At 47.9% G+C, this 25,368-nt stretch overlaps 1 protein-coding gene across 2 annotated transcripts in view; it reads left to right on the top strand.

The window, feature by feature from the left end:
- Window positions 1–25,368, top strand: part of LOC144179640 (salivary peroxidase/catechol oxidase-like) — a 186,366-nt gene that overhangs the window by 88,054 nt on the left and 72,944 nt on the right. For both annotated transcript variants that reach the window (XM_077708070.1, XM_077708079.1), the window contains 4 exons: window positions 3,959–4,129; window positions 14,933–15,112; window positions 24,277–24,378; window positions 24,464–24,571. In XM_077708070.1, the coding sequence (XP_077564196.1) occupies window positions 3,959–4,129; window positions 14,933–15,112; window positions 24,277–24,378; window positions 24,464–24,571 (561 nt within the window). The remainder of the gene's footprint in view (window positions 1–3,958; window positions 4,130–14,932; window positions 15,113–24,276; window positions 24,379–24,463; window positions 24,572–25,368) is intronic.

Raw genomic sequence — 25,368 nt, 5'->3', positions numbered from 1 at the left:
GCAGTAGCAATCCGAGCTTCATCCCAGTCGAAAATGACAAAAAAAAATTCCTGCAGTTTACCGTATTTTTGCGCGTCGTACTGTCGTCTTGTCGTGTTCTTGTGTCGTGATTCTGGTAGCTGGCTATGTCACGACAGCATGATGGCTGTCAAAGCGACAGGCGTTTCTTTTGTGACTACAAGAGTATTTGTCTTATGACACAAATTCTTGTTAGGTTTCTGTTGTATTCCTGTTGTCATTTCGGACTGGGATATTCGGCTGTACTTATGTTTTTGGAAATAATATTAAAGTGCACGCGCCGAAACCCTGTTGCTAGCAAGTTTTGGTACTGTGCCACAAAGCCAACGATTTCGTTCTGAACCAAATTATTCACTACGACAACTACAAATTGTTGTTTCGATTCGTGCCTCCCGTGAATTTTTATTTCGTTAGAATGATTTTTGTCAGGCTACTGCCCATTGTGTGGCAATGAAGGTTATTCGTATACCACAACATTTACCGCAGAAAAACCGGTCAAACTTGATTTTCTCTTTTGGCTCTCTTTAGCCATCGGTAGTCTTGCGCCAGTAAACTACAGATACTTTCTGATGGAGGCGAAAAGCAAAAACGCCCGTGTGTACGAGATTTCGGAGCACGTTAAAGAATCCCAGGTGGACAAGATTAATCCGGAGCCCTCCACTATGGCACGCCTGATCGCCTGCATCGCAATGAGGCGCGGAGACAGACACTATTACAAACTTGATTTTCTATAACAGAATTAGGATGAATCGGGGTAGAAGGAAATATCCAGTTTCAGCTGAATACGAAGGACCCTAGATGGGATGCCACACAGTGCAGAATAAGAGGGGCTGGTGGCGCGAAGAGAGTATACCGGGCTTATTTCTTCCCAAACATGGAACCGTAGATTGGCAAACACTCCAACCTACCTGAAGCATCGCATTGAGGAATTGAGGCCTCAAAGCTCAGGAAATAAAGTAGCGCAAAAGCAATTATTGTTATCCATGTGGTCATGGCAATCTACAAGTGAACGATTCACATCGACGCCAAAGGCAGTGTATAAGTTGCTGTAAGGTGGCAAAATAGCTCATAGAAAAAGAGGTGCACGGCTCCCTCTTACCAAATTTATTAAATAAGTTCAAAAACGTCGAAACACAGACTACACACATAATTTGGTGCAACATAAATAGACATTGGTAAAAAATGCCTGCCGATTACGCTACTCCCTTATGCAAAATTTGTGCGCAGCGCATCGCTGCGCACAAATTCAAGGCGCATCGCTGCTGTGTCTCAAAAAGTGATCGCGTGATTAGCGAACGCACGGCTGCACGCGCTACTCTGCCGTTATCTCTCAGCGCGTCGGAGCCGGCAAGCATGTTGTTGGAAATCGTGTTTAAACCTCCCGCGCAAATGTCACGTCGTTCGGATTAGCCACGCAACGAGGAGGACGATGAAGGACCCGAAGGACCGAGACGTTCAGCGCGGAGCGCGTGCTGGGCTTCAAATTTGAAAGAACAAGAAGCTTGCTTTCATGTCTGTCTGGTTCTGCATTTCCTTTCTCGGGTGCTTCTAACTCCGAGGGCGGTTTTCACTGACGTGTCTGGCGCGGGCTCGGCATACTTCGCTCCCGCTCACACTTTCGGATGAGCGTGTCACGCCGCCTGGGCAAGCCGCCCTCCCCCTCACAATTTAGCGACACTCTCCTCCTTCGTTTTCTTTCAGTCTTCTGTCTTCCCGTTGTTCGCTCGGTCACGACGCCACCGCCAACCACAGTAGTGGCCTTCAAAGTGCTGCGCAATAAAATTTAAGTGGCGAACTCCATAAATATATCCTTGGATACGTTGACAGAAACTTACGTTGAATTTTTTATGGAGCTGTGTTTGAGCCTCGACCAGCAAACAAAGCTCCAGAAGCCACAGAATGCGAATGAAAACGATTGGTTGCGCAGCGGCGCTGAATGTCAAAAAGTAAAGGAATTTATCGAAAAGAAAACTGAAAGGAAAGTCCACCACCAATCGTAATTTGTGAAACCTCGGGGTGGACACCAGAACGCCCACTAAGGGTGTGGGGGAGCGGGGGGGGGACTGTTTTTGGTTTGCGAGCGATGCCGGGTTGCTCACCGAGATCACCTTATGAGCTCTGCACTGTGCTTTGTCCATGTGAAAGCTTTCGTTAGGGACCATACTGCACCCTCATACATCATTAGAAACATCATGCGAACTTTTGTATCAGTTGAAGTCCCTCAATTCCACTTAGAAGGTTACTAGGCCCGGGTCAAGGAAACGCAGAAGGGCACGTGTAAATGCAAATCGGCCCCCCATCGTGGTGTACCGCGAAGATTGCATATTGCCGCGAACAAACACCAAAAATGCACTTATCTCACTGTAAAGCTTCACCAGCGAAACTTACATAGTGATCCACACTTAACCCCTTCCAACCTCCCCTTTCCAACTAGGCGTTGCGGCATCCCGCTCCAAAATTATTTTACTACAAGTATTTACGTACCTCCCACCCCAGTAACTTGGCTACATTGAAGATCTCTCCTCGCAGCAAAGCTTATAGAGGTACCACAAAACTGTTGGCAATACCGCACTTTTGGAAATATTCCGCGCCGCACCAGTTGAAGTGGTGAGCGTTGTTGCTGGCGAAGTGAGTTCCTGGGGGCCGGGATGGAAGATATAACGGGATTCTGTTTTTTCTTACCGGTGTGAGGTCAAGGTCATATGACTCAGCCATTTTTCGGAAAGTGGGCGAGCTGACCCTACCAAAAAACACCATATATGGGATCTTATGGGGCCCATATATATGGCATTATTGGATATGGGTATATGGGGATATGGTGATATGGGGGAAGAGTCCGCCATTCGACTTACAAAAATGGCGTTTCCGGCTGCGCTGGGTGTGACGTCAGGGCCTCTCCTAAGCTTTTTTTTCCTCCATGGAGTGTTCGCTATCAGACAGGAGAGGGGGAGGGTGGAAAGGCTGCGGACAACAACAGACGCTCGCAGGAAGGACAGGGCCGCCGACAAGAGATGCTCTCAGCGTCGCATCTAAAAACAAGAAACGCTTCCCGTCTCCGTTATCGATCCTGGGTCCCTCGCGTTGTGAAGCCGGCGTCTATCCGATTTCTCCATTTCGACATGGTCGAGGCGAACGCCGAGCAGGAGGTGGTACCGATTCGCGCCGTACACCCCAAACCAAAACGTTAGTCCTACGGAGTGCGCACCCGAGAGTTACTGTGAGGGGTGCGTACCTCCAGAGTTGCACACACTCGCCGTGTGGGATTGTCCAACCAAAATTTCCATCATGAGAAAGCTTCCCATTCAACCCTCGTCGTCGTTAGACGGGGAAGTGCATTATTTTTTGAAGTAAAAGTCTTCTTTAATAAAAATTCCGAACTAGAGACGTTTTCGAAAATTGGGAAAATGTCGGGTCATGTTTTTTTTTTTTGCATCTAGAGAAGCTAAGTACAACTTTTTTTACTTTTCTTCTGCCATGATTTTTTCGTTGTTCCTGTCAATTCTATTTTATGTAGCAAAAATGGTTCATTATGAAAAATGCGCTTCATTGTAGGTCAGTCGCGCATTTTGGTGTAATTTGAAAATCAGTATAAAAAAGCTATCTGCGATTTTTTTCTCACTTTCACAAATTGAGGCTGAATTTGTTATCTATCACAGACTTGAAAAACATGTTGCACTATTTTTGTTCTTTTCTAGCTATAGAGCACTAAATATGACCTTGTAGCTGTATTGCGAGGATATACTACAGAAATCTGTAGAAAACGTCTGACTGAAACGTAAGCCACGAAATGGCTGGTACAGCTGAAAAATCATTGAAGTGAAATGGAAGTGACCATGCGTTCTTGATCGTGCATTTTCTATGTAAGCCGTTTATCTGAGTGTGTAGATTTTGGTTTTGAACTTCCCTGACCTTGAAACACGCATGTTATTTTTGGTTACAGGGCTTACGCTTCCTAGGGCAAGCATCGATGGGGGGCCCCTGCCAAGCCCAAGAAAGGTGTCCCTGGCTCTGAGTCCAGACGCTGACGTGCCTGACCAAATAAGTACACTCATGCTGATGCAGTTCGCCCAGTTCATCGATCACGACCTGACCCTGACAGGAGTGTCACGATGTGAGTGCTACTCACTCGTCAGTCTTGATGCCCTCGTGAACTATTTTTATGTTCTTGTTGCTGGGACAGAAAGGTTCTATCCATGAAAGTGTGCGCTACTTGAAGTCAATACGCTCAAGGGAAATTGTAATTAGGCGAAATATCTCCGAATTAAACGTCTTGATCACAAGGATGTCGAATTGAACTGCCGAAACTTAATAATGCTGCCATTACTATCAAATTGCATACCATTGTATGCTTACATGCTAAGAACAGTGCTGGTGATTATAAACCCTCAACAATTAGTTTACAGTATATGGCGTGGAAAAACACAAGCCAGGAGTAAACCACAGCGCGCAAAGCAAGGATTATGAATATGGCCCCATAGCAGCTCTAAAACAAAGTTCACAAAGGACCTTGAAATCGTGAGCGAGTGATGATTATACTCCACTGTCCTGGCATGTTTGGGCGTATTCTAAGGATGAGGATGACGGATGTTTCAGAGAAGCAGAGCTTTCCGCGACGTTTGAGGCACTGCGATACCGCTGCCTTCTTGAGGGCGCCGTGGCAATGTCGTCATGGCATCGGAACACAATCACGCCATTAGCCGAGAAGGCGAGCAAAATATCATTCTATCATTCCACGCGACCGAAACCCCAAATCAAGCACACGCATTACGTGCTTTCTTATCGCTATTTTTGGAACGCAACTGCTGTGTCGTCCCCACTCGCTGCGGCGCTTGCAAGGGCAAAATTTTCTTTTAAGCATGCCGCCATGCTGTATTTTTTTCATCGCGCGCGACGTTGTGGAAGCTAGAGAAGTGCTTCATTCCAGAAACCGAAGGGAGAGTTTTCGCGCCCAGTCTTGACTGAGTGGTTCGAAGCGCGGATCGCAGGATGTGACAGCGCGAGGTATGGCGCGTTTCCTAACGTTTTATTTCTGGTACCCCTTACATTCAGTATTGTTTTTTTTTTGTATTGATTTCTCTGAGAAACCATTTCGTGTTTTAGCGGATAAGGCATATTTCCGTAACATTTTCTGTAGGCCTGGAAGAACCATCAGGTTCCATGCTAGGCTAAGTTTGTTCTGAAGTGTATCGCACCCCATCGTCCTTTACAGCATCCCGTATCAAGCCCGCGAATCTCATTTTTCCGCGACTCGACCATCTGTTCAAAGTCCGCCCCATGTTTGCACGCACAAAGCTTCTTCGACAATCGCCGCTATTTCTTGCCATTTATCATTGGAATAAGCTGCGCCCACAAATTGCATGATTTAAAGATCACGACTCGTTTGTCAACCATTTGAAGGGCAGTTTAAATGTGCTTGTTTAGGAAAGTAGGATTGTTGTGCTTTTGACAAGATGCACTATGTGCTTTGTATCGTGTGATTTTTCGTTCTTCTGTTCCTTTTGTTAGTGTTTGCTAACCCCTACTCCATGTTCAAAATTACGCTTGCTCTTTATTTTGAGCAACTGTGTCGAGATGTTTGAACTATTTTGTAACTCCCACCCCCTATGTAATGGCTGCAAGGACCTTTAGGGTATTTGAATAAAAAAAAGTGCTTTCGTTCCACGTGATTAAGTGCGCGCGTGCTCAATTTAGTTCCTCAGCACGTCGCTGGTAAAGTGAACGGATCAGTATTGCTGCTGGTTTGGCGTATTGACACTCAAGTTATGTTATGCAGCCGCACTTTAGTTGACTCATGTAGCGCAACGTTACTTCATGCCGATTAGTATTTCACTAGATAATCTGAAACTTAGCAAGCAATGATAAAAACCAGGCTGTAGTGAAGGAAGAAAAAGGATGTAATTTGTAAGAGCATTTCCAGCTGCACAACAAGGGTTAACGAGTTCTTAATGAACGACTTATATTTACCCTAATTAATCATTTTATCCATGAGTTAACAATATATAACAGCCGACACTAAGGCTCAGTTGTTATCTGCAGGGAACACTTATATGGATTGACAGTATAGATTTCGTCTGACGCACGTAGCCGTGAACAATGCAACAGCAGCAACAAAAAGTAGGGCATAGTCACAAGGCTCCATGGAGTAGATCCACTTGAGAGCAAAAAACATCATTCCTAAGGGCTCTCTTCCTCACCATCACGTACTTGGCGGCGCAGCAATTCGAGCGCTCACTTCTGTTTGGCTAAACGAGTAATCATGGGCAACACTTCCCAGCCGAATTAGTCTTTTTACTTCTCATTCACCTGAAAGGGTCCATGAAGACAAAACACAATTTTGTTTCATTCCAAAGATTACCTCTTCGGAATCATACTGACACCGCTTTTCACGTAAACTTCGCTAAATAAGCTATATAAATCGAAAAAAACGGAATGCCCATGCGACTCATTAGCTCATTCCCCGCACTGGAATCTATGAGGTAATATGTGTGACTGGCTGAGCCCGGCAAAAGCAAGCTCAAGTTAGAAAGGTCTTATAAGCTTGAAGAACGAGCTATTTTCCTTTAAATGTAGTTCATTTTGTAGCAGTAAGAATGGTGATGTAAACACTGGAAGTTACCGAAGTACATGTAAACAAAAGCCCCAGTGCGTATTGCTGTCCGTATTGCGCGCACTATGCTTGTTATAGCTGCACAGCAGTACGGCGCTTTGGGCTTGTCTCACACGACACTGGCCGATTGGCGTGAGCGACATTGTCTTACTTGACCCTGTTTGTCGAGCATATCCAGTGTTTCACGAAACGATTGCTTCCAACCGCAATAAAAATAAGCCATGTGCAACTACGGTCACACAAAAAGCGAAGGTGGACAGCGGTCCTGCGCATATTGGTGGCGCCATCTAGGAGGACTAACAGTAAACAAGTCGTTCCGGAGTCATCCGCAGACTAAACGGCCTACTAGAGTTCGTTTGAAGACTTGTCCTTGTAGCGTCACCGCGTACGTCACTAAACACACGATTTGGCAAGAGAATCAAAATTTTAACTTAAATTGAATAATTTCTCAGTGAATAAAGTATCGTTTGCTCCCGGTAAGCGCTGTGGGCACCATAAAACAGCAAATCTTTCAAATAAAACAAACGTGTATTTTGTCTGCATGTCCCCTTTAAAACCACGGAAAGGGAGAACAGAATCGGCCATGTGCGAGAGCGCTGCTCTGTTGCATTCGTTACTTTTGAGCATAAATTTGAGGGCGACAACATTTAATTACCACCACTCATTACTAAACAGAAGAGCGGTTGGTCCGTTGTAATACTCCGAATGATAAATGGTTGAAAGGAGTTGCGCAGTTAGAGCGGGAAATAAAAAAAATAACTAACCCTTTCCCTAGCGGAAACAGGGGTGCACGCAAAGCTTAACCCCAGTGAAAACATACGCCCATCCCTTATGTCAAATCAAAACGCAAAACTCTTGACAAATCACAAAGCAACCTTTTCTTTCCATTGAGCTTGAGGCGTACGCATATGTCAAGTTAAATTATGTCAAATCAAATCAAACGTCAAATAATCTGCCGCTGAATCAGTGGCTATGACACTGTGCTGCTGAGCCCGAGGACGCGCCTTCGATTCCGGCCGCGGTGGCCGCTTTTCAGGTGGAGGCGGAAAGGAAAACCACCCGTGTGTTCGATATTTCGGCGTATGTTAAAGATCCCCATGAGGTCAAAATTAATCACGAGTCCTCACTACGGTGCACCGCATGAACTGTGTGCTTTCGGCGCGTTAAAGGGACACTGAAGTGATATGTAAACATTGCGGGATTACTTGCGCAAATTGTAGTCCGGGGTCCCCAGGCCATGTTACGACCACTCTGGGCGCGTTTACGCGCTTTTATTTAGTAGAAAACTTAATTCGAAAATGCTGTCCTCCTCTCTTTACGCTCGCCCATTTTCTGCGGCGTTTTCGTGTGACGTCGAGAGGAGCCGAGCTCGCAATTGGCTGAGCTATCTGCACGGCTCCCCGGCCTTCAGACAGAGTCAGTCGGCCCAGCGTTTCGTCCGCCGGACGCCGACGGGTCGTCGCAATTCGTTCGCTCAGTTGAAACGAAGCCAGGACACGTTTGTGAATGGAAGAATGGGCCTTTCTTTACTTGGTTAGTTTGTACACTGTATCTAGCTCCAAGTCAAGGTCGCTTCACACAAGCGCGCGCTGCACAAGCGCACATGCGACGCTTCGCTGACTGGTACGCCAGTAGGAAAATATAAGGCCTCTTGAAGGCGGGAGAAGAGTCAGCGAAGTCAATATAGGTACTAAGGAAATAAAATCAACTGATATTTTTTACCGTACAGCGTAAAAATAGGGTGCGGGAAGCACTTCTTTGCGCTGGGCGAACAAGCACAGCGGTCAGCAGCACGACTACGCATCTGCGAACGCTTTTCCGTCTACGAAATGCAATTGTTAGACGTGAGCTATTGCGGAAACTAGGGGGACGCTTACTGCACGAGCACAATACAACAAATAGTCACCTAAGCTGCTTGAAATGCCAAAACTAAATAAAAATGTAAACTTGTTGTACAATATATACCTTATATTACCATTATCGGCGCAGCCCGTCACGTGGCCGAGTTGTCTAAGGCTGCAGGTATGTCGCCGTCGAGTGTTTTGCAAGTCACGAGTTCGAGTCCCCGCGGGTACGTGCTTTTTTTTTTGTAAGTTAACTTTTTTGTTTTCTGCCGATGCTTTCTATATTGAGTTCACCTTTGTTTGGGCCGCAACGTTCGTGGCTCCACGAACTAGTTCACAGAACGCGCGCAGGCTGGCACTGGCGCGCTAGCGAGTTCTCGTTGGCGTGCTGTCCATAAGCACCGACTGCTTGCGGGCAGTGGGCACAGGCCAGAATGAACAGACCCTTGGCCAGGTGGCCTGGTGCGAACACGCATTTACGGTACAGGCATGAGTGAGGCAAGCTCCAAATAGGGGGGGGAAGCGCATGACATTTGTGCGTCTGCGGGTACTCGGAGGTCGTCCATGCACTGCGTAGGCCTCGGCTAGTGAATGCTACGATTCCAAGCCGTCCTGGGAGGCTTATCTTTATGCATTTTTACAGCTGACAACATGGCAGAAGCGCGGTACGATGATTACTGAGTTATTGAGAATGCCCATCCAACAACGCCACAGGTTGTGTTTTACAGAACCGAAACCGAAACTTGTTTGGTTGCTCACCTTGGGCATCGTCCAATCACGGTCCCGCTCCTCCCAACGTCACAGCTTTAGTTGGTGCGGCCGCCGCAAACCGCGCATGGTAGTTTTTCTTCTTTGGCGCTTTGTAAAATAATTACCGATTTGTCAACCGGATAAACGATGAAAAGTGGGCTAATTTGAGCCAGTCTACGCAGTGCAAGCAAAAACGGGAGCTTGACAAATTCACTTCAGTGTCCCTTTAAACCCCATAAGCAATCAAATGTCAAATAAAATGGCTGTTGTCGTGTGGCTTCCGCTTTCCGTACCCTTCGTCGGCCCGCCGTTGTCGCTTCGTCTGGCCTTCTACATGCCGAAACTTGGGATTAGTTCGACGAGCACATGCGCGTTCACGGTCCTGCTCCCGTTGGCGTTCTTGCATGCACACAGAGCCCAAATAAGCCGAAATGGGATGAAATGGTTTGTCGCATAACTCAATCCCAAGTCGGAGTGTACAACACTCCTTCCAGTGGGAGTATCGCCTTACTCCCAGTATTTCCGAGGTTTAGGTAGTGGAATCTAGGAGTTTTAATGTTTTAATGCAACTAAAATGGGAGTGTTCAAGGGGGCATTAGGAGAATGTTATTGTCTCCCACTGGAAACTTTCACGAGGTGCGGCATTCACAGTATTTTTGCTGTTTTAGGTGTTTTGTGGAAGCGCTGTAGGGGACTGTATTTGGGAGTTGTGATTAGGCCATAGCCCGTATTTTGCTTTATTTTAGGAGTGTCGAGGTGTAATTGGGGTTTAATTCTGTTGTAATTGTATTGCGATTTTATTAGGCGTAATGTCTAGTTTTTTTTTTCTAACATTTAAACGATTAAACGTGGAAGGTTTGTTTTCTTCACACAAGAGAATTCATTGCATAGCTATTGCATACGTACAGAACTGGTTCTGAACATCATATAAAAACTCTCAATCAACAAAACACATGCATTGAAAAAACAAGATACCTTGGTAAGAACTTTGTCTGTTGCAACTCTCTTCAACGAAAAAAGAAAATGAAGCCATTTGCAAACAATGAAGTCAGCCAGGCATCGATAGTTACGCTGTTCGCCTGCACTTGCTTCCCAAACACTGACTTTGCCGGCGATTTCTGGCATGCCGGCCACGAAGTCAGGGAAGCACCGGCAATACAAGGATAACCCAGCCCTTTAAATCTGCAGCAACAAATACAGTCGCATGTTGTAGAGCCGAACTCAAAAAAAGAAAAAAAAACAGACAGCATTGTAATGATGCGGCACTTGTCACTCCGTTGTAAACTTTCCGCAATGTCTGAATTTATATTTAGAGCTAGGCGAAATTGCACTTTCATCCCAGAAACGTCCGCTCACTAGCGTCTCAAGACCACGGATGTCAAGACGAAATGTTGTTCGATACGGAATGCGCCCCTTGTTGCCGTGTCTCAAAATGTTTCTCCATCTCTCTTCTCCTGTTCTGTGGGGTTGTGGTAGTGGTCTTGAGGTTTTATTCCTTGTACTTTCACCGTTGTACCCCCCTCAAGCAGCTGCGAAAAGATTGCCATCGTTGTGACGCGTCCGCTGAACGAACATGATTTCCACCGGTCCCAAACAAAACATACGGCCTTCGGCCCTCAGCATGCTCCCGCAAATGGCACCTGCTGGTTAAATTTGCCCCCGCCTAGCACGTGGAGAGCTGTCCTTGTCATCCTCCCCCCACGGCGTTCCCACCGTCTACCTCCCCAGTGAAACCAATGTGGTTGGTAGGTACAGGCGGCGGTCATCCACCACGTACGAGGCGCGGCGGGCATCTCTCGTACATCTCAATAAAATCGGCTCTGCGGCGCTCGCTCGGCCAAGTTAAGCTTCTCCGTAAAATTATGAGCTACGGATACAGCGTAACAAAAACACTTAGCATTACTAGCTTACTTTATATATCGCTGTTCGCATTGCGGAAACTTCTCATTCTGCTCGCGACCCGCACACACAAAACTGAAGCTGAGACGGTTGATATCACAAATTGCTTCCACACCATTCGGCCGCCCCAATGACGTTTCGGGCATGACGCCCTCTCTCGCGCACGACACTCGCCTCGACAGGCGGAGAATCTCCGAGACAGTGACTCGGGAAACACGCTGAATTTAATTTGACACTTCGAGGGTCACAGGTGGTCCAAGATATTGGTTACAATAAAAAACGTTCAATGCTCACCTTGACCCGACTCGCACCGGTGCAACCGCATTGTTTTGAACGAGCCACTCTTCATTTGCGGTTACTGCATTTTGGCCTCGCCTTGGTTCGCTGGCGTACTCAGTCGGTTCGAAAGTCGGTGACTCGGCAGAGACGTTGCATTGCGCCGCACGTTAGTCCACGCTGGTTCCAGAATGCTCACAATGAGATTCGGTTGGTGGGAAGCCCCTCGCGCCCATCTGTGCAGCTGCAAGTCCAGATCGACAAAAAAATTTCGGGTGCGCCAGAGCTCCCAGGACACCAACTGGCAGCCATTTTGAAAGGAGGCGTAGTGGATGGAGCGGAGGGGAAAGAGGAGGCGTAGGTAATATTTAGGGTCGTATTCTGAGTCCCTCCTCCACTCCGTGTGCTCCCTCCACTCGGCTGAGGGGAGGATTTCGCAATGCTTATGCATGGGGAAACCGATTCCAAGGATCTCCTACACTGGGGTATCGAGTGGAGGAAGGACTCAGAATACCAGGGTTATACTCCCATTACGTCCAACGTGGTATTCAAAGCCAGATACACCGCTTTGGGAAAAGGTACAGTCGCGGTAAATGCGCCTATTTACGACGGCTCTTGGCCACCGCAGTAAACTGGCAGTTTTTCCTCCATCATACTACGGAATGTGGCAGAAAGGCGTGTGCCGTGGGGAGTTTGAAAGACGCATTGCAGCCGAAAAATTCCGATTCAGGCTAATTTGTGTTTGACCACATCGAACAAGCAGCGCAAAAGCGGCGGGACAAAAGAAGAATGAATGATGACACAGCGCTGAACTCTCAACTGAATTTTATTAGAAAAAACACGTATATATATACATATACTGCACTCTGAAGAGCCACCTGGCTTCATATGTTGTCATCGGCGATTGCATCATAAGTAAAGAATTGCCAGACTGCACGTGCCAAATACCTCACAATGCGCACTGCGACCAGACAGTAAAACGAATTCCCACTATCACCTTGGCAAAATATCACACTTTTGCACTGCTTTTTCGATACGGTCACTATGAACCAGCTAGCCCAAACTTGCCATCCTTCTAATTTGGGCTTTCTGTGTGGCTGCCGGCTCTTCGTGAGAGTGGACCAAATGCGGCCCACCCGTGCCGCCTCCGACGGTGAAGTGACTGCCGAGATAAGCGCGAAGCAAGTGCATCCGATTGGCTCGAAGTATGACGTTATCCGCCCCGACAAACTTAACGCGGTCGTGTGTCTCCTCTGCGTTCGTCCTATCTCGAGCGGCACTTAAAGGAGCCATGAAGACAAAATACACGTTGTGTTTATTAAAAAGACTGATAACAATGATACCAATATCATCGCAATCTTCGAACAAATAACGGAGATATTAAAGAAAACGTGTGAAGCAGTCGCGACCCCCTAGCCAATTTCCCGCAACTTTTCTATGACGTCACGGAACCTTGTTTGTGCGATTGGGGGCCGCCTAACTGACCTGTCGCGACGAATGGGGCCTCTAGTTCCATTTGACCGCATCACTTGAATGCTAACGTGCCGTTAACGCACTGAAAATCATGTTTTATTGTTGTCCCGTATGACGTCATTCTTGCTCATAACACGTCACTGTGGCGCGCAATTTGAAAGTTTTTAAATACTTCTTGCTTTTTTTCGTTAAAAAAACATCTTTTGTGGCTGTAATGGAGCTGAGTGAGATACTGAATCCTAGTTCTTTCAAATTAAACGAAGTTGTATTTTCTCTGCATGGCTCCTTTAAAGTTGTGTCTCGCTGGGGAAAGGGTGCGCCGGCGATTGGCGCGCCGACAGCCGCCACCTGCGGGAGAGGAGCTACAGCTGCTAGGGAATAGAAAGTGTTGGGTGAGGAGGAGGAGGACTTTTCGCGACGACGCCCACGACGGAACCAGTAAGGCAATTGAAGCTCTTCTTGAATATTTATTCAAACAGAGGGGGCGGAACACCCTTTCGGGAGTTAAACTACGGTGCATAGCAATCATGGTGGTATCGTCATGTTATCGGATTGTTTCCGGAGACATGATGAGGCTGCTGGGATCTGTGTGGTTTAAACCAGCCGAGCGAAGTTTTTGTTGTCTTTAGTGGCACTCGTGGCAGTGCGAGGGAGAATATTTTTATGTCTATTTGGTTTTTGTTTCGCGTTCATCACGCCTTTCACGCCACCTTTACAAAGGCAGCGCATTTTTTCTTGTGTATTGCTTTTGTTATGTCTAGCACTGCTCGAAATTTCACAGGTCTGTGTCGATTTGTCTAGCTTGTGGTCCTGTTCAGAGCTAATCCCGGCGCTCTTCGAACCCATATTTAATACCGTTTTTTTTACTTAGTTTTGTGAAAATCAATCAGACACGCCTTTTAATCCACTTTATTCAAGGGGTTTGATTCTTTTTATCTGCTTGTGCTTTGCCCTACATTGGCTCATTGCTGCCTGCGCGCTAAGCAATGCTGTCATATATGAACACCGCCACGAGTAGTAGTTGGGACAGTTTTTGTCCTCTTTATATATGTATATACTTCGTCTGGACGAAATATTATGACCAACGCTGATATGGGCCTCAGGGCTTTCCGTAACATTGAACACGCAGATAATTAAGTCCGAACCGACCGAAAATCTACGTAGCGAGCGTAACAACGCTACTAACTAAAACCCAGGAAGGGTGAATACGAGAACTGGCGTCCTCTTAAGAGAACGGGAACATGAAAAGGCTGCCACGCGGCCACCAAACTGAATCATCTAGTGAAAAAAAATATTCAAGCATAAAGTGCCCTGTAGAGGTGCCATCAAAAGTAATTAGAGCACGGAATTGTAAATTTGCAGGTATTTCTTCTTCAAGAAACTGTTTGTATCTATTGGTGTGCGTTTGAAGCAGTACTCCCTAATAGAAAAAGCGTCATTTAGACCGGTAACGGCTGTCGTAAAGCCAGTAAGACAAATATTTTGTGATATTAAGAAATACTTGTTCCAGTTACTCATGCCCGCACCTTGACCTCGCACCCTGCATGAGTTTGCTATTACTCGTATTATTGCTGGCATTTTGTGCACAGCTTGAAATGGGGTCAATAGGTCACAATGGGGTACAAATCAGACACTGTGTACAAATCACAATTGGTTAACGGGTCAAGCTGCAACTTTGGATGGGAGCAAAAGTACTCGGGTCATGAGTGAGTTTAACGGTAGTGCCACTGTGGGCCGCTCTTTGATTTGCTAGTTTCCTCCGGAACTGTTTTTCCGAAAACTGAAACATACATCAATATAAAAGTTGGCGATCTCTGCAATTTGACCGCCACACTTCGGCCAGATTTCACCGGACATGCTCCTTATTTATGCAGTGCTACGTGACGTAGTTGAGAATTGTGAAGCAACTCGAATTTTACTTCATCATTTTACGTTCAGGCATGCTCCCTACCAATGCTCGTTTCGTGTGCAACGCCGCTGACCCGTCCCTTTAGCAACGAAGCGGGCAGCGGAGGAGATGTGCACTAACTTTCTTTTCTTCTTGCTCTCCCATGACCGCGGCCAGTTGCGAACGGATCTGTGATTACGTGCTGCCATCCGGAACTGCTTGCGAATCCAACGAAGCGCCACTTCGCCTGCATGCCGATCGAGCTGCCTTCCGACGACCCCTTCTTCGCCCCGTTCCGGCAGACCTGCCTCGAGTTCGTGCGCTCCGTCGCTGCTCCACGGCCGAAGTGCAATTTCGGTACGGACGGATATTCGCTTATTATTAAATTCCACGAAGTTCAGAAATGTGAAAGCAGGATAGAAACAGACCGCCAGAGGAAAAATATCTCGGGCCATCTCCACTAACGTGAAACCTGGAAAGGGGTGAAGCATGCAGTGTATAAGTGCATTCTTGGCGCCTTGGCGTTTTGGCCAATGCAGATGAAACTGTTGGGGGGTGGAGGTATGCAACTTTCTGTAAAACTATCGTGTCTTTAAAGTGCAAAGCTCCCCAGCGCGAGGCGTGAGCGAGTGTCCAGGTGCTTTTTTAGTACGCGTTACGAAGCGCTCAGGCGCGAGGCGTAAGCAAGGGTCCTGATGTTTTTTTAGTATGCGTTACGTTCCAGCGCGAGGCGCAAACGAGTTTCCCGAAGTTTTATTACAGTGACTGCATGAGATCACGATTAAGACGACGACACGAGACGCCGACAGCCCCAGCCACTAAGGGGATTCGCCCCTAAAAGAGAAGCGCAAGGTATTTACCGCACGAGCAGCGGCGCTGGGTTGGCTGGCTTACCATTCGTCAAATGTGAAATGCAAATACAAAAACGAGCTAATCAACATATAACGCGCATGTACCACTACTCGAAAAGTGGATGAACTGACAAACCGCAAGAAAATCGGGCCTTCTTCTGTAGGACTGAGAGCACAGGGTAAACAGCCCTGGTACAGAAAAGAAATTCAAAACTTGTGCATTGAAAAGAAACACAACCAAGGTTACAGTACATAGCCGCAGAAACTACGTACACAACAAAACAAACAGATATACCTAGCAAATACGGGCCACGCAGTATCAAAATGTAACTCCGGGGAGACAATAATTGAGGGTCACAGCAAACATCCCGAAAGTGCGTGCACTTTTTTTTTGCTGACGTACCCAAACCGCTCCTTCAGACTCCGTGAAATGAGGATTTGCGCACGGAGAGGGTCCGCGCCTTTAATTTGCGTTGTATTCTCAGTTGTCTTTCCTCTGGCAGTGCATGGTCGGTACTCTTGCACAAATTATAGAGCTTCTGTTTGCAAACTCCGCGGTTGACAGGTATGCTTTCAAATATATTTTGCTCGTATTGTCTTTCTGCCTACTTTGTCCTCTTTTTTTCCCTTATCTCTGTTTCTTTACGAAAATCGTCGACGGATGTTGTTTGTCTTTTCTACTTAGGCTATATTTGTATATTGGAGCGGGCTATAATGTGCAGACAAACGCCGGGCGCAACTCCATGCACAAGTCGTCTTGTGTAATGGCTGGCTTGCACCGGCCAGGAGTTTTTTTTTTTAAATAAAATAACACGGCTATTGTTATTGTTAATGTTGTTATTAATAATACCAGAGTCTTTTAATGTTTCTCTGCTACTAAACTCCAGTCGCAGGTTGTATAGCGACAAATGCTTTCCTAGGGACGCCTTCCTAGGGACAGCCACCGCCAGCGCTGTGATTATATGCCAACCACTGCTGAACGTTCGGTGCCATTATGTGCGTGCTGTTCTTCCTCTTACATTTTCTTTAACGTCATTGAACGCATCAGTGCCACCAGATAAAATAAGACGAGGAGAGATCCAGCGTCGACGACGAATGAGAGCCTGAAAGCTGTTTACATATGAGCTCAAGCATGTTGCTTACTTATGAGTGCGGGCATAGCTAATAAACGTCAGTGCCTCCGAAGTGTTCTCACACCTCCTGCTAACGCATTCTGTTATTCTCGCAGTCTAATTACATGCATACTTTCGAGGCCTCGAAGTGGTAGCTCCCACATATAGGAAGACAATGCCCATCCCGCTCCGTGCATCCTGTCTCGCCGATGCGAGTAGCTACTGCCAGACCTGCTTTCAGAACATGTATATTTGCGCTTGTCCAAAGAACGACAATGGCTATGTGATAGGCAAGCTTTCTATCCTTGTAGTACGGCAAATAAGGTGAGGGGAGTGAGGGCGATACTACACGAGCATGCTGGAGAAGGCCGGTCGCACTGGTTTCTATTCGGCTCGTCTCCCACGCGCTGCAATCCAAGGAAGTGCTCAAGTCAACTGAATCGTCGAGCAAGACGCTTTATTCAACATCATTGAGTTGAATTCTCACACAAATATGCAGTTGTAGCCGATTCTCGCGATTGCGAGCCCATCGCTTCCTTGACGTGAGGAGTTCTGATGAGCAATTCGTGAAGTTACGCAAACGAGCGCTTTAGCGTCCGCGTGCTTCGGTATTAAGGGGACTTCATAAAAACACGCGAGTTGCACATTGAGAACATCTCATCGATCACTTATTTTTTCGCAATGTACGCGGGACAACCGTCGCGCTTTAAGTATGCGAGTGTTTACCGTTTAGAGTAATAATGATTACCGGCTGATAACCCACGAGCAAATACGAGCTGGTACCAGCTGGTACCGCCTCACGTTCACTCTTCGGAAAGGAAGTACAGCCGCCCAATCTGGAAGCTACCGGCTCACATAAATATGAGTGGTTTCGCGAGTGCACAGCTTGTCCGGGTTTTCCCCGAGTCTTACATTTTAGATGCAAAGCATCTTTTGCTCGGGGCTATGTCCGTTGTCCGTTGTCCATTGTACGTTGTCCGTTGGCGTCCGCACCTCTCCTCCTCATCCCGCTCTCCACGCCAGCTGTGCGATAATGCGCTTCTCACTCCGTCCTCCTCTCCACGCCAGCTGCGCGATAGCGCGCTACTCCCTCCGTCCTCCTCTCCACGCCAGCTGCGCGATAGCGCGCTACTCCCTCCGTCCTCCTCTCCACGCCAGGTGCGCGATAGAGCGCGCATGCGCGCCTCTCCCACCGTCGTCCTCTTCGCGCCAGCGCTATATATAACCGCGTGCAGCTCATCCAACCGTGGAGCTCATCTCGCGGGTTAGTTGATCGCACGTCATGGTGCGCAGGGGCCGAAATACGTCCAAAAATAGTTGCGGCCGAGGCCTGACTATTCAGGATCGAAAGGTGGAGCATCCCAATAAAACTTTGGAGCTAACAAGAAAATCGTATTCTGGGATAGTGAAACCGGCCGAGAACACGAGAAAGGCGCCGACACAGAGGAGCAGCGCCGAAAGAACGCTTTCGAAACGCGCAAACAGTCCGCGTGTTATAACTGTGGCGAGACAGGGCATGTCGCCGCGAATTGCAAAAAAGGCAAGCTCGTCTTTCATGTGATAAACCTGTGTGAGGATAGCAGGCAGTTTCTGGAGCCCTGCGTACTAGAGCTCGTGGTCTACGGTAAACAGTGACGAATTCTTCGCGACTCCGTGACGACGGTAGATATGATCCACTCTTCGTACGTCTGGCCGGATCAGCTGACGGGACTGAGAGTTTCAGTAAAATAGGCCCTAGCATAGCGGGACATGGGCTTGCCGATTGCTAAAGCGAGCACCGGAGGTCCGTTTGGTGAACTGGTCATCGAGGCGGCGGTATCCCTACAACTTCTTCCTGAATACAGGTACCCATTCTCGAGCAGGGCCAGTCAGCTGTTGCCCCAGGAAGCTTTCAATTTCGAAGCACTGCAGAGAAACCACAGCATAGGCTCGTTGTGAAGGGCGCTAGTAAGGCTAGTGTCGTCATTTTCTGAGAGGAACAGGGTGACTAAGAGAGATAGCGCAGATAGCCCATTAATGGAGGCTTCCCACAGAGGGCAGCATAAGTCCACTGAGCGCAGAAGTGTGTGGGTATTGGGTTCGTAGTGTTCAGATTCAGGGGATGCCGTGGAAACGGCATCCGTACCGAACGGAAACGTTTGGACAGACAGCAACATTTCACAAGAGAGCGTAAACGATAAGGCTACCGACAGTAGCAGGACAAGCCAGCACGAGCCCCCTGAAATGAAAGATGTTTCTTCGGGTGGGTGTTCAGGCTCGAGCGACATCGTTAGAAAGCTTGCATTCGACAGCCAAAGCGGCCTTCACGGTGAAGCTGGGAGTAGCGACGATGTCGCAATTGAGCGAGTCGGTTCCGTCCTACCCCCCAGCTGAGTTACTCGATGTCGCGCAACGGCCAGTGGAGCTCATAGAGATTCCTGTGTCCCCTGAGAATGAGCCGTCTTCGAACACCGGTCAGCGCTGATCTACTGTAGCCTTGACCGGCCGAAAAGAGAACGTTAACACCCGTCGGTGTTTGCTTGCTGAGGGCGTTGTGAACGGGGCAAGGGACGACCTGGCAGGAAACACTTTCGGGCATACGTGCGACAAGAGTTCCAGTGCATTTATGGTGAATGGAATGCGCTGTACGCTCGCTTTGCGCCGTGTCTCAGCGGACCTCGGAGCGCCAGAGGGCGAATGCTCCGCTCTTGCTCTAGCGGTGAATGCCTTGCTCTAGCGGTGGAAATTTGGGCAGTTTTCTCCGCACTCTCGAGGTTAGTCTCAAAAAATGACCGATGTCCTCTCAACCGGTTGCCGCCGGCTTCAGAGGAAGGGCGAACTTAAGGTGAAACTCAAAAAGGGGAAAGCTTTGGGCAATGCCGATACCTCAAGTAGCAGCTCTCAATGTGAGAAGATGCTTGTAAACGCCTGACTTTCACTATTACTCGACATTTCACTACGCAGGTTTCGCCTTTTACGATTGCTTTTCTTTTTGTGTGGGACATTTCCCTTGACGCGAAATGTCACCCTATCAGAATAGTGTGCTTGGCTTAAGTACTGCTGGGCTGTATCTAGTCTTAGTTGCGTGTTTTTGTAGCATCCAAAAGCCTGGTAGAGCTTCAGTGTGAAATTCCTTCGCATTTGCCGGCGATGCCGTCGTGTTTTTTGTGTTGATCTGTCGGTTACCTTCTTCGGTCGGAAGAACAATTCTTCTTCCAGCGACAGAGCCGGTGACGCTTAAGCACAGTGTCGGCCGGAGCACTTACCTTTGAGAGCATCCCTCCCGACAACGGTTAAAGTCCCTTATCCATCGGGATCTTGCCCCCCCCCCCAACGCGGGAGAAGCCGAAGCCGTTCCGAATCAGAGCGCCGCTTCCCTCGGTGCGCCTGCTGCAAGTTTTACGTGGAGCTCCGGTGCTTGTAAGAAAGCCTCCCTTCCCCGGACCGGCTACGACACGCCGGAGAACGGCCGCCGCGTGGGCGCCTCGATGTCGGTGACTCAAACTCGTCGGCTGCAAAATACCAAACAAACTGTTCTTCGTGTTGAGGCGTGCCCAGTTACCTAGTTCGATGTTCCGCAGGGAGGCACCCCCTAACTCTATGTTAGCCGTGCGATTTGAAAGGAAATCCCTGACATAGTTGTATGTTTTGGTCCCCACGTTTAGGGCGCTCAGGTGGCGCAGGACGGCCGAATGTCTGACGTTGTCGAAAGCTTTAGCTACATCGAGGCCAACAATGACTCTCGTATCTTTACTCGTACTCGTAGCCATGATAGGACTATCCGAGAGGCTCGATAAGATAGAAGACCTGAGATACACCATTTACGCGGACGATCTCACCCTGTGGATTAACCGTGGTAGTGATGGGCACATTGAAGATATACTACAGCAAGCCATAGATGAAATTGAAAACTACCTAGAAACTTTGGGACTCAAGTGCTCGGCCCAAAAATCCGAGGCACTGTTCCTCGTCCCCCAGTACAAGCGGAAAGCGATCAGGAACAGCCACAACAAAAGACTTAAAGTAGGAGGACAGCAAATCCTCGCGAGGTACAAGATCAGTGTACTGGGGCTTTATGTCCAGGACACCGGCAGAAACACGAAGACCATACGTCGACTAGAGAATGCGGTGGCACATGTTTGCAGAATGATGAAACATATCTCAAACAAGCATGGGGGGATTAAGGAGCCCAACCTCCTGAGGGTGTTTCAGGCCTTCGGTATCAGTATGATCCTTTTCGTAGCCCCCTACATGAGGCTGACAAAATCCGAGAAGAATAAGTTGGACATAATAATAAGAAAGGGAATCAAATGTGCACTAGGTCTTCCCCCGAACACGTCAACGGCCAAGATTCTTAGTTCGTGCGTATCGAACACTTTAAATGAACTCATACAGGCGGCAAATGCATCGCAACAGCAGATACTGTTGGGCAGCAGGATGGGTCGCAAAATACTCGAACGTCTGGGATACCAGACCAGTGAACTAGCCAAAGATACACGCGAGATACCAAAGTCGACCAGGGAGAAAATTAAGGTAACACCCATGCCCAGAAACATGCATTCCGCGTATCACGAAGCTAGACGAAAGAGCAGAGCAGAAGCCCTGAAAACCAGATACGGTGGACAGACGGACGTCCTTTACACCAATGCAGCGGCATATGAGAGTAAAACCGCTTACTCAGCAGTAGCGGTTACTGAAAGCGGGGTCCCAGTCTCGTGTTGCACGTTACTGAGTAGGGACGCGACGGAGGCCCAGGAGGTAGCCGTTGCCTTAGCAATGACCCGGCCGGAAATTTGAACGATAGTGAGCGACTCTAAATCGGCCATCAGAAATTTCGACCGAGGGAGGATCTCCAGAGCCGCTTGGAGTATCCTCGCAAACGTAAAAAACTTTACAACCGAAGAGGTTACGTTAGTGTGGACACCAGCTCATCGGGGGCTCATTGGTAATGAGAAAGCACATGCGACCGCCCGAGGTCTTACAGTCCGGGCGACCGCCGCCAACGCCGCCGCTGCTGATGTCCAGTCGTTGGCCACAGCCTTGCATGCCGAACCTCCTTCCCAAATGACGGCGAACGAAGGGCCGAGTGACTACAATGAAATCACGCAATATTATAGACTGGAGAGGAAGATACTACCTCCTGCGGATCCGCAGCTAAGTAGAAAAGAGGAGATTTACTGGAGACGTTTGCAGACAGGAGTTTTCCAGAACCCAGTCCTATATAGTAAGTGGCATCCCAAAGTCGTTGATCCAAGACGTAAGAAATGTAAGGGTCGAGCGGACCTCGTCCACATGGTGTGGACTTGCCCTTCGTACAAGAAACCGCACCGAAACGTAGCATCCTGGGAGGCACTACTCCTCAGCCGAACCTCCGAAACCCAGCGCAAGATCATCCGTCTCGCCCTAGAAGCCGCCAAGTCCCAAGGGATACCGGCCGACTGATGGGGGAAGGGAGCACCTAACGCTCCCTTTTTGAATGGTGTGTAACAAAGTTATCTCTGTCTTACTGACTGTTCTTCGTGTTGAGACTTGCACATGCGAAGCGGGTGCCGCAGCTGAGATCTCCGCTCCCCCTCTCTCAGACTCAACGAACGCGGCTACTGCCGGCCCTCACGAACTCGGGCAAGAGTAATTGTGTGTGTCTGTACCATTTTTGTGCCGCGTCCAAAGCACTAGGAAAGCGGTTTGACTGTTGGCGCTTCGGGGATAAATAGCGGTTCCTCCGAGCGCAGAACGCATTCGATCGGCAGCATCGGATCACGCTGTCGGTCTAGTAGAGTCATGTTGCAAGGTCGCTCAGAAGGGTGCTGTTGGTGTGTGGTCGCTGTGCATCACTCGCCATGCAATAAACCAGTTAAGTTTGCCTCCGACTTTTTATCGTCATCAACAAGGCAGCAACGCTTCCTGATTGCTCGACCAACACGCTACCTAGACATGACGGAGGCGACGGAGCCCGGTTCGGGGACGCCTCCCCGAAAGTAACAGCAGCGACGGTCCCCTTACTCAGCCTTCGCCGCCTGGCGGCCGTTCTTGGCAGCATATCAAGCTCTCCCATACGGTGACGCAGACGTTTCGTGACCAGAAAAGTATTGAAGGACCCTGATAATGATATGTGGTGCCTACCCGAACACAGAAGATACGCTCAAGTTTATTTACAAATACTGCTGTCCCATGCCAGGGACATTGCAGGAGCGGGTACAAAAAAAAAATCCAACAATAATACAGAAGCAAACAATAGTGCGCACAAATTTTGTGGCTAACACATAAAGTTCTTCCCGAACTCTACCGTGTTCAGTCTACGCAAAGCACCATCAAGCTTGTTCCACAGTTCCACCACGCGAGGAAAAAAAGAGAATTTGAAACAATCCAAATGAGACCTGAAGGGTACAAGGTTCAAAGCATCTGTACTACGTGTTGTGCGGACTGGTACATCAGCGAAAGATAGGGTGCGTGAACGCGGGTTGTATTGTGTACAATCTTGTGCAACAAGATAACACTCTCACGCGTACGGCGGTGTTCTAGTGAAGGAAGTAACAAGTGTGCATGTGAAGACGGTGAGAAGTCTCGATCATAACGATTAAAAATGAATTTAGGCTGACGTCTGATTCCAAGAAATTCCTAACAGTTCTTTGGCTCCCAATGCATTTCTGTTACTATGAGCTTTTTCTATGCAAGTTTATTTCACGTCGCGTAGCAATAAGTTGCTCTCATTTAATTTATTTCCAGTTTCAAACGTCCACTCCGAAGTACATGGCCGCGGTCTTTTAAGTGGCTGCATTTCTTTTTCGGAGAGGAGTAGTGCAGTTGAAGATTTTAGAAGAAATATTAATCAAAATGTGGAAACTCCGATGGATCATTCTAGGATAAATACGAAGAAAAAAACTGTCAACCACATGGGCCGATTTATAGGGCAGTAAACTACAAGAACGAATTAGGAGGCAAGTGAAAGGACGGTAAGGCTGAGAATGTGTTTCCGTAGCTGTAGTAACCTGCCTACTTTACTTAACAAAAACAAAACAGTAAACCGAACCCTGGTATTCTAAATCCCTCCTCTACTCGAGCCTCCAGTGGATGAGATCCTTGAAATCGATTTACCCATGCATATGTACTGCGGAATCCTCCCCTGAGCCGAGTGGAGGGACCAAATGAAGTGGGAGGGGGGACTCAGAATACGGCCTTTAGTCTCAGAAGCTTTTTAAGGGCAATGACGATGGCCTAATGAAGGTTCTCTTGTGCTATTCGTTTAGCGCTGTAGAATGCGGGAAGTTATAAACCGAAAGACAGGCTCAAGAGAAAGTTTGTCAAATACAGTAAAAGATCGTTAATTCGAACTGCAAGAGGATGCCACCCCCGTTCGTATTAATGAAAGTTCTAACTAATGTAAGTGAAGGCCGAAAGCCGTAAAATGCGATTGGGGAGCAGTAGCGCATGTGAGAAATTAATTGGTTGAGAAAGTCCGCGATTTACGCCTGGCTTTTATCCTTAAATGCGCAAGCCAGCACTTTTTTCTCTGACGAGCGGATGTAGCGCAAGACCTACTTTTGAAATCTACACATGATGATTATGGTGATTTTTGCAGGACCTCGGGAGCAGTTGAACCAGCTGACCGCTTACCTGGATGCGTCGAATATTTATGGGTCAACAGAAGATGAAGCGAAGGCTCTGCGAAGCCTCGAAGGAGGTGAGTAATCGTGCGCAATGAGCGCGTGTTCGGTGAAGGCAAGAGCAAACTTCGAACGAGGCCTGATATACTTCTTTTCCTCTAGGCCGTCTGGCATCCAGCGTAATCAACCAGGAAGTGGTGCTGCCTCGCAACAGCGTCGGCACACAGGAGTGCAACGGAGAAAGCAACAACTTCAACTGCTTCCGAGGAGGTAATGTTCTCTCACCGCCTTTTCTTTCGCCTCAAAGATTTCTTTCCACCTAATAAATCTCCACGTGTCTTGTCTTGCGTTAACTTATAGGGCCTGTCTCACGCAAATTTCACACAGTACTTTATAAGACTATCGTCCTAAGCCAATGCTAGCTTCAGCTGCTAAATTGGCGTCAAGATGGCATTCAATATATAGAATCGAAATCTTCGGACATAAGGGGATTTTACGTGGAGGTCTGGCGTAATAGAAGGTAACGATATGATCCGTTTTACAGGAAAATGCCTTCTATGGAGACTCTCTCATTCAATTTCGTCCGATGCGCTGTTCACGCCGCTGCCAAAAAGTGTTCCAAAGCAAGTATAACCACGTGAGACCTGCCCGTTGGCATGCTTACGTAATTGCTACAGTGAAGCTCCCCCGGCACAAACCGAGAACAGATGGCGTGCTCTGGGGTGCTAATACAGAATGCGGGAGTTTGAGGGAAGCTTGGGCAAAGCCGAGCTGTGGTAATATTAATAGGCTCCGGATAATGTTTCGAGGCGGTATTAAAACGCTTTAAAATGTGATTCATGCTATTTGCTGAATATTGGGGTCACGTAACCGGTCAAAGGCAGCGCTCCAAGGATGCGCGACTGGGGTGTGGGGCATTTTTCAGTGCGTTCTCACGCTCCACTGTTCCACCAGTGGCTACTGGGGGCAAGCAAATCCAACTACTTTACTTTACTGTGCTTTTACTTTATTAATCTGTATTTCACTACAAAGTTCATTTTTTTATTTGAGGCGTTCATATGAGCTTT

This window comes from Haemaphysalis longicornis, unplaced genomic scaffold, assembly GCF_048455015.1.
Source record: "Haemaphysalis longicornis isolate Haplotype H1 unplaced genomic scaffold, Haemaphysalis longicornis Haplotype H1 scaffold_1, whole genome shotgun sequence".
In the NCBI taxonomy this organism is placed as follows: Eukaryota; Metazoa; Arthropoda; class Arachnida; order Ixodida; family Ixodidae; genus Haemaphysalis; species Haemaphysalis longicornis.
The sequence above is the reverse complement of the archived record's forward strand: the minus strand, read 5'-3'. Positions and strand labels throughout refer to the sequence as shown.